The 9,627-nt window shown below is 38.3% G+C and overlaps 2 protein-coding genes across 2 annotated transcripts; both read left to right on the top strand.

Annotated features, from left to right (window-relative positions):
• Nucleotides 1-3,705: 3,705 nt before the first annotated feature.
• LOC126762555 (serine protease 1-like) lies at nt 3,706-4,705 on the top strand. The gene is made up of 2 exons (XM_050479389.1): nt 3,706-4,015; nt 4,086-4,705. The coding sequence occupies exons 1-2, from the start codon at nt 3,741-3,743 to the stop codon at nt 4,642-4,644; spliced, it is 834 nt and encodes a 277-aa protein (XP_050335346.1). The 5' UTR covers nt 3,706-3,740; the 3' UTR covers nt 4,645-4,705.
• A 3,544-nt stretch (nt 4,706-8,249) lies between these two features.
• On the top strand, nt 8,250-9,229 carry LOC126762554 (serine protease 1-like). The gene is made up of 2 exons (XM_050479388.1): nt 8,250-8,539; nt 8,610-9,229. The coding sequence occupies exons 1-2, from the start codon at nt 8,265-8,267 to the stop codon at nt 9,166-9,168; spliced, it is 834 nt and encodes a 277-aa protein (XP_050335345.1). The 5' UTR covers nt 8,250-8,264; the 3' UTR covers nt 9,169-9,229.
• Nucleotides 9,230-9,627: the final 398 nt, after the last annotated feature.

Here is a 9,627-nt window from a genome sequence, read left to right as displayed (position 1 = left end):
GTTAGTTGAGTGGTTTATTTGTCGGTTGCACTTGTCTTTGTTCCATCAGTTCCAACAGTCAGCAGTAACTGCGAGTATTGCTGATTTGTTTGCCCAACAAAGTTTGCCACTTTCAGCAACGATTTGAGGTTGGACTTGCAAATATTTCACTTTTGTGCTTGCATTGTGGCATCGTGTTGCGGTTGCAAGCCAACAAATATTTTTGAATTGGCAATATGACTCACAACTGTTGTTGTTTCGTTGTTGTTGATTTTTTGTTTAATATGAATTTGAGTATGCTTTTATGTACATATGTACATATATATAGTTATATATTTAAATGCTTGATTTTTCTAGCAATATAAATAGGCTTATAAATAATAAAAAGCAAAACGTTTGCTTCCGATTTGAGTATTTTTTTATGTTCGTTTCATATTGTTGCTGTTTTACGCTCAATTTGAGTTGAAAGAGCGCTGTGTGTAATTTGAAAATTTTGAATCAGCAAATATGTTAACAAATTAATAGTAAAGCTATTGTTCAGTTGCTGAAAAAGAGGGCGGTGAAAGTCAAAATGTCTGGTGTAGCGGGTTTGGAGTTTCACTCGCGGTTTCCCAAAATGGCAACTACTCAAAAATAAAGGTCGATTTCTGATCAATTATTTTACATTTTTTTTTTAATTTGAAAAGTGAGTAGAGATATTTGAAGAGTAGCTAAATAAAATCAATTTTTTTCTTGTTTTAGACTAGAAAACTTCCTTCAAACTAATTACAAGGTTTTTGGACTCCCTATTAAATTTATACCATATACACCAGTCTATATGTTAGTTATCCTAACTAAACTTAGGGATCGTTTTTAAATGAAAATATTATACCAAAAAGAGTTTCAAACTTCCGTTTGGCTTTATACCGTTCAATACGAGTTTTCTTTTATGTTTTGGAGAAAATAAAGAAAAATATAAGTTTAATTATTGTAGGATTATCGCGTCATATCTTTACCGATTTCTGCAGTGTACAATATTTTTATTAGAATTACCTGCAATGAAAAATTCAAGAGATTTACGATCTTCGGGGTATTCCCTATATACTATGTATGTATATGCGTACGTGATACCTACGAACATTATGAGAAAGCAAAAGAACCGGTTTGACGAAAAAATATAATAGAAAGCGAAAGAGCCAACCTATGTATATTGACAAACATTTTGATAAGGATCTAATGTTATCAGTCCGAGCAAAATGCATTTGTAAACAAATCGTTTGATTTATGCTCAAAGATTATTAATTTAATTTAATGATTCTGGCTAGTATACTTTATTTTTATACTCTTGCAACCTGTTGCTACAGAGTATTATAGTTTTGTTCACCTAACTGATGCACGTATCACCGAAAACTAAGCGAGAAAAGTTAAGTCAATGAGTCACGGATCAACACAAAATTTGACTAAAACTTTAAAGCAGTAAATTTCCATTTTTTAGGTCGAAATTATACGAAAAAAAATATATGCTATGAAAAAGTTTGCTTTCTTTTATTTAGGAAACCGCTTTAACGATATTTTTTAAATATGTGGTTTTAATTTTTAATTGAAAATGAAATCACTTAAAGAAACATTTTATTATTTTTATTAATTAAAAATAATTAATTGATTTCTCATAATTAATTTTTATTATCAAAATAACTTACAAAAATGTAAAAAAATAATTTAAAAGCGCACACTTTTATTTTGTCTTTTATGATCATAGGTACTATTTCTTAATAAACCCCAAATATAGTTTCCCATCATGTTTTCATTGTATTGGCCTTGATAACGTTGTTCGAAGCGCATAATGTCCTGGTGAAAACGTTCTCCTTGCTTTTCTGAATACGCTTGCATGTTGTTTTTGAACTTATCTAAATGAGCATGCCGCATATGTACTTTTAATGACATTCTGCAGCCCTTGGTCTCAACATTTTTTAGTATTTTTCAACTAGGTTTTCGTAGTTATCGGCTTTGTTGTTTATTAAGATTCCAGAAACGACTGCTTTGAAACTGTTCCAACTCGCTTTTTCAATACGATCCAGCAACGTTGGAAATTTTTGATCGAACAAAATGATGAACAAAAACCCAACTTTAACCTTTGCTTCGGATGACTTCGTGAAAAATTTTTTTAAGTATTCAAAAGCTTCTGCGGTTTGAACCAATTTTTTCACAAATTGTTTCATTAACCCTAAATTAATGTGCAGAGGCGGCATTAACACTTTTTCTGCTTCAACATGTGGTTCAAATTTTTATGTTTTCTTTTGCGTTACAAAGTTCTGTTATTTCAGGCCACGACCTGAAAGATTTTCTTTAAGCTATACTGAGTGAGCGTTTGGAAGAGATGAAAATTTATTTCCGTTATGTAATAAAACAGCTTTTAAGCTTTTGGTATAACTATCGATGAATAAACGTCATTCGCTAGGAACACAAAGTATACCAATTTCTTCGAGCAAACCTTTTATGTTATTGCAAAAACAAAGATCATCTTCTTTTGTGAAAAATGTTGAGAATGTGGAGCCAATGTCTTGTCTTGATTCCGAACAGGCAGTTAGAATATGCTTCGTATTCTTCACAGAGAACGTGAGCATTTAGTTCAATTGCCCACATATATAATAAAATACATCAGCATCATATTTACACTTTCGCGACGACATTTTAAGGTATTCTAGGCTTGTGCAAAACATCTGAAAAAAATTAGTATTATTACTATAACTTTACAAAAGCAAACTTTATACGAAAAAAGGTATTTTTTTCGATTTTGTTCATAATTAATCAGAAAATCATAAAATAAACTTTAAGACAAGAAAGAAATTTTTTCGTAGAGTCGTGCTATATACGCCAGAAACATAAAATTCTACCTTCGAGATGGCATGAGAAATGTGGGATTTTTTTCATATTCCTGTGTGACAGCACGACAAAATGGACGAAATCAGACAAAAACTATGCCCACTTCCCCTATATCACAATTTTGAAATTCCACTTGATTATTTCACTTTCCAGTGGATAAACAAAGAAGCAATTAATGTAACGGGTTACAACTTTATAGGAATACTGCCTTTACCTTATGATCAAAAATTGTTTAAATCCAAACCTAAGTACCGAATATCTGGACTCCAGTATCCATAGTTGACTATCGATCGAAAATACTGGTCAATGTGTGATATAATTATATAATTGAAATTCAAAAAAATTTTCTGCTGATAATAATATCTCAGGAAAATACTTCCCTCAGCCCCAGGCTTTCAAATTTCCGTGTGACTTTATGCCGCATATATCGGCCAACATGTGAGTTATCTCAACGAAAATGGAAGAGCGTGTTTTGCTATTAACAGTGTGTCTGTTATATGTATGCAGTATATGTATACTTATATAAAATTGCTTGGATTTCGATTCTCTGGTTGACGTTTCGCACCTTAAGATATTTCCCTGGCCTTGGTTCCTGCAAGTTGCAAAAGTATAATATGTTCGGTTGCACCCGAACTTAGCATTTCCTTACATGTTATTTTTAGCTAATAATCGCTATAATGATATGGGCAGCTAAATCGTTTTATAGCGACATTCCTGAAGCGTACGACAGATTTTATGGCTCTTTTATGGCAAGTGTAATTCATAAAGTGCCAGCTACTTGAGTATTATCTGACTATTGATATTTGTGAATGATCGCAACGAAAGTTACCGGGTAGTTTGCGGGTATATAAGCCAGGAATTTATGTGAAAATAGCATAGTATTTGTTTACTTAAGCAAAATGAAAGTGTTCGTCGTCTTGGCATTGATTGTGGCTACGGCCTCTGCGGGTTTTGTCACCCCAACCCACAAAGCTGTTCATCCACGTGATTTGGCCGCTATCCTGGCACAGCCCGAAGGTATTCAGGGTCGCATTACCAATGGCAAAGATGCCACAGAGGGTCAATTCCCCTATCAGGTTGGTTTGAGCTTCAGCAGCAGCAGCGGCGGTTGGTGGTGCGGTGGTTCTCTGATCGGTAACACTTGGGTTTTGACTGCTGCTCACTGCACAAGCGGGTATGTAAAAAGTTTTTACTTTATTATTATTATCGTTCATTTATTGAAATACAATTTATCGAACTTCTAGCGCCACCGGTGTGACCGTTTACCTCGGCGCTACCGTACGTACCAGCCCCAAGCTGTCGTACACCGTTGACAGCAGCAACTTCGTACAACACAAGAGCTACAGCTCGCTCACCCTTGCAAATGATATTTCGCTGATTAAGATCCCATCCGTTTCCTACACCAGTTACATTTCCAATGTTGCCTTGCCCAAGATCTCCTCCTCGTACTCCACTTACTCTGGCGTCAATGCTATTGCTTCCGGTTGGGGACTCATCAGTGACTCGGCTACCGCTGTTAACTCCAAATTGCAATACGCTCAATTGCAAGTTATTGACAACAGTGTCTGTGCCAAGACCTACAGTTCGTTGGTCGTTACCTCGAAGACTATTTGCACTGCTACTCCTAGCGGTACCTCTACCTGCAGCGGTGACTCTGGCGGCCCATTGGTGGCTGATGGTGTCCTCATCGGTGTTACCTCGTTTGTATCTAGTGCCGGTTGCCAATCTGGCGCCCCAGCTGGATTCGTGCGCGTCACCTACTTCTTGGACTGGATCAAGGAGAACAGCGGCGTTGCTAGCTAAATTTTGTAGAAAACGAATGACTTACTAAAATAAATGAATGATTAATTGCGGCAAAAATAAATTAGAGAGTCGTTTTAGTTGAAAATTGAAGTTGAAGGTACTAACGGTGTTGACATTATTGTCCGCGGACATCGCTGGAAGGTGTATGGCTGCGAAAGTTGCCATCAGATTCAGATAGTCTGGATATCTAAACGAACAGGTGTCTGAACACTCGGAAATCCTCACTCATTTTGCCTTCATACCGGATTGCTTGGATAATGGAGTCGCCAAACCGAACTCTGAGGGCTGCTTCTCTACTCACATATCGGCGAGGGAGTTGTGGGAAGGAAGAAGCCGTTGGAGGTAAGGGGAAGCGAGCTTCTTCATAGCTGAGTCAAAGCTTGGGAGGAAGGTTGGTGTCAGCAGCTCTCCATCAACTCCAGTTTCTGACATATTTATTATTACAGTGTCTTCTAGGCAGAGGTTGCAGCCATTAAGGTAGCAGTAGATTTACTGTTCCGCAGCGCAGCCTCCTTCAGAGAAGTGACCATCCACTCAGATAGCAGAGCGGCGATATCAGCCTTGAATTCATTAACAGAGTGTTCAGGGCTGGTCAAAGAATGCCTAACCTCGCTATCAGTAACATCGAGTGTCTTTATGATAAGACTGGCATGGGCGTCAGGCCTCAGCGGCATAGCAAGAACAGGTATTATAAAATTTAAGTCCTCATCTCACCTATTACCTCAACAAATCAGCATCAATGAGTTGGGCTTGTACTTTGATTGTCACAGTCCTTTTATCTTGAAAACTGTGGAAAACATTTTTCTTATGACTAACAACTTGATCATTAGTTGGGTAATTCTTTCAAGCTTTATCAATCGAGAACTCGTCAGTGGTATCTGTTTACTCTTTTCCCAGAAGAACTTCAAGATGCCAAGACTTCATCTTTCCAACTTTTAAAGCATTAAGCACATCTATAAATATCGTGTCTTCTTGTTGACGCATGTTTTGTTGGAGTTCAACCAGGCGAAGTTGTCGCCAGAGATGTGTGGCGTTCTGACTGTTGTTGTCCTCGAACAGGTGATAACTACATTAGATCATCGAAGAGTAAGACATTTATACCACCAAAACAAGCGTCCGGTCTCTTCAGTTGGCGCAAACGAGAGTCGATGATGCAAAGAATCTCATAAAGTACCATAGAAATCGTCTATAAACAGAAACTCAACGTTTTGCCATAACTGGCGCATCTCTCTCAAATAGTTACCCGTAAGATTGGCATGTTAATGATTACGCCATCTTTTTGTATTGGCAGTTTAAGCAAACTGTGTCTTTGTCTTCTTCTGGGTTCGACTGTAATGACAACTATTCTAGCATTATTAGTGGTTCTTGGTAACATGTTCGGAAGATTTTCGGTACCTTCGAAAGAATCCTGAAAAATAACGCCGCTTGACCTCGAAAACTATATTGGCCAAATACATCGCTTACTTTTATAATTTTGACAAATGGAATAATACGTGAAATCGGCCTTTGCTCGGCTTGAAATAACTCCGCAATCACTTCTGGAATATAATTAATTTTGCTTTTTGATGTTTTCATTGCAGTTGTTTTTCAGAGATGCTTAATGTAAGCGTTTTGATGATAAGCCTCTGAATTTTTACTACAAAACTGCTATTATTCTTTCCCTTCCTTACGGATGTGTATTGAAGTACACACATTTTCTATTGAAATGTCCCCAACAATAGTTGAAACTTTTGTTTAAACGTTGCATACTTTTGAGCGCATATTTTAGGTGTTTCAGTACCACTGAAGAAAGTTGTAAACAAACAAGCAATCAGACATAAAAGTGAAGCTAATAAAAGCGCATTAAAATAGATACAGGGTTTGTCCGGAAAGTAATAGGCAGAGTCGATTTATAAAAAATTATTGAACCAATCGTTACAATTCTTTAAAAGTTTTCGAAATAGGCTCCCTCTGTCGTCTCAAAAAGCCTCTTTGTGTTAGGACATACTCAAACGTCCACGACTCGTCATCTTTGATTACGTTATTCAAAAATTGGGGGTCACTTTCACACATGTTCAAATTTTTTTGGCACACTTCAGTTCGCCGCAATTTCAGGTCGTCAGTGGGCACTTTTGGGACCATCTACGCGCATACCTTGCGCATGTGAGGTGCTCTGTCAGAATATGTATTATGAACCACAGATTTAACAATTAAACGAATACTTAAGCGAAGGTCACACGAGTCACGTTGTCGGTGTTTGTCGGAGTCTTAGGTCTCCCAGCACGGTCTTCATCAGCGACCTCTTCCCCGCCTTCCAAAAAGGCCTGGTGCCATCGAAACACACCACTTCTTGCTAAAGCAACATCTGGGTAAGCCTGTTTGATCATATCAAACGTTTCTGTCGCAGATTTACCGAGTTTCACACAGAATTAAATCGCGTACCTCTGCTCTAACGAACGCTGCATTTTCGGCTTGCACCACTTTTTGTCCTGACTCTCCAAGTACTCGGAGACAACTGAGCTAGGAACGCCCTCTACCGATTCCAGTCGGTGCGCGCATGCTCCGAAGTTTAGTCGCGGCGGAAGAAAATCAGTCCAATTATCTTCCGGACAAACCCTGTACAATTGGGCGAAAGCTTGATCTACCTCCAATATGACTATTACCAGGATTTTCGAACACCCGGCTGAATTTACTCCATATGATTGGTGATTGCAAGTGAGGCACTTTAATGCAACCCAGTGAACATTTTTTGAGTATGTTGCATAAAATTGCTAAGATTTCGATCCTCTGTTTGACGTTTAACATCTTAAGGTATTTCTTTAGTTTTGATTCCTTCAAGTTACAAGGGTATAAAATGTTCGGTTGCATCCGTTCTTAGCCCTTTATTAATTGTTGTTTTTAATAATCCAATCAAAATATGAATAAATTTTGATTTTCGGAAAATTTTAAACTCTCTATGACTCTGGTCAGTTATTAAGCTAACATTATGCCTTAACTTTGCTTTAAAATTCGATACTGGGTATTTTGGTTCTGCTGAGGGTAATTATTGCAGGTTTAGCGCGTCATATCTTTACCGCTTTCTGCAGTGTACAATATTTTTATTAGCATTACCTTCATTTTGCCATTTTTTCAATGAAAAATTCAAGAGATTTACGATCTTCGGGGTATTCCCTATATATATACTATGTATGTATATGCGTACGTGATGCCTAGGAACATTATGAGAAAGCAGAAAAACGTAAGAAATCGAAATAATCAACCTTTTGATAAACATTTTGATAAGGATCTAATGCAATCAGTCAAAGGTACTTTGTATTTGTAAACAAATCATTTGATTTATGCTCAAAGATTATTAATTTAATTTAATGATTCTTGCTGGTATACTTTATTTTTATTACGATGATATCGGCAGCTAAATCGTTTTATAGCAAAGTACCTGAAGCGCGCTACACATTTTATGGCCCTTTTACAGCATGTGTAATTCATGAGGTGCTTATCGGTGTAACGAAAAGCCCAGATACTTGAGTATTATCTGACTATTGATATTTGCGAGTGATCGCAACGAAGTTACCGGCTAGTTTGCGGGTATATAAGCCAGGGATTTCTGTGAAAGTAGCATAGTATTTGTTTACTTAAGCAAAATGAAAGTGTTCGTCGTCTTGGCATTGATTGTGGCTACGGCCTCTGCGGGTTTTGTCAACCCATCTCAAGAAGCTGTTCATCCACGTGATTTGGCCGCTATCCTGGCACAGCCCGAAGGTATTCAGGGTCGCATTACCAATGGCAAAGATGCCACAGAGGGTCAATTCCCCTATCAGGTTGGTTTGAGCTTCAGCAGCAGCAGCGGCGGTTGGTGGTGCGGTGGTTCTCTGATCGGTAACACTTGGGTTTTGACTGCTGCTCACTGCACAAGCGGGTATGTAAAAAGGTTTTACTTTATCATTATTAGCGTTCATTTATTGAAATACAATTTATCGAACTTCTAGCGCCACCGGTGTGACCGTTTACCTCGGCGCTACCGTACGTACCAGCCCCAAGCTGTCGTACACCGTTGACAGCAGCAACTTCGTACAACACAAGAGCTACAGCTCGCTCACCCTTGCCAATGATATTTCGCTGATTAAGATCCCATCCGTTTCCTACACCAGTTACATTTCCAATGTTGCCTTGCCCAAGATCTCCTCCTCGTACTCCACTTACTCTGGCGTCAATGCTATTGCTTCCGGTTGGGGACTCATCAGTGACTCGGCTACCGCTGTTAACTCCAAATTGCAATACGCTCAATTGCAAGTTATTGACAACAGTGTCTGTGCCAAGACCTACGGTTCGTTTACCGTTACCTCGAAGACTATTTGCACTGCTACCCCTAGCGGTACCTCTACCTGCAGCGGTGACTCTGGCGGCCCATTGGTGGCTGATGGTGTCCTCATCGGTGTTACCTCGTTTGTACACAAGAACGGTTGCGAATCTGGCGCTCCAGCTGGATTCGTGCGCGTCACCTACTTCTTGGACTGGATCAAGGAGAACAGCGGCGTTGCTAGCTAAATTTTGATAGAAAACGAATGACTTACTAAAATAAATGATTTATTATTTGCGACAAAAATAATTTGTTATTTTTTTAAAGAGGGGAAATTGCTTAGAGAGTCGTTTGAGTGAAAACTAGAAGATGAAGGTGCTAAGGTGTTGATATTATTGGGAGATTACTCTCTGTATAGTTCGCAAAATTGGCTTCGAGTTAAGCTGCGCGAGGAACCGGAACATAAAGTACTACTAAGTATTCCCCTTTAACTTTAGAGCAAGATATGGGGTTGTATCTTGGCTTAATTCGTTCTAAAGTCGAATTTCGACTTCAGCGCAGGATATTTGTGAGTTGTACATATATAAACTGACGATTAACACACACAGCTTTGTGAACACTTCATTAAATTTTCACTCCTCGTTTAAGCTGCAACCACAGTGTTCCAGCACAGTGTTCCAGCATAGTAGGTGTGGTGGCACTTAATG

The sequence above is a fragment of the Bactrocera neohumeralis genome, chromosome 6 (genome assembly GCF_024586455.1).
Source record: "Bactrocera neohumeralis isolate Rockhampton chromosome 6, APGP_CSIRO_Bneo_wtdbg2-racon-allhic-juicebox.fasta_v2, whole genome shotgun sequence".
NCBI classification, from domain to species: domain Eukaryota; kingdom Metazoa; phylum Arthropoda; class Insecta; order Diptera; family Tephritidae; genus Bactrocera; species Bactrocera neohumeralis.
This window is presented reverse-complemented; position numbering and strand designations above follow the sequence as displayed.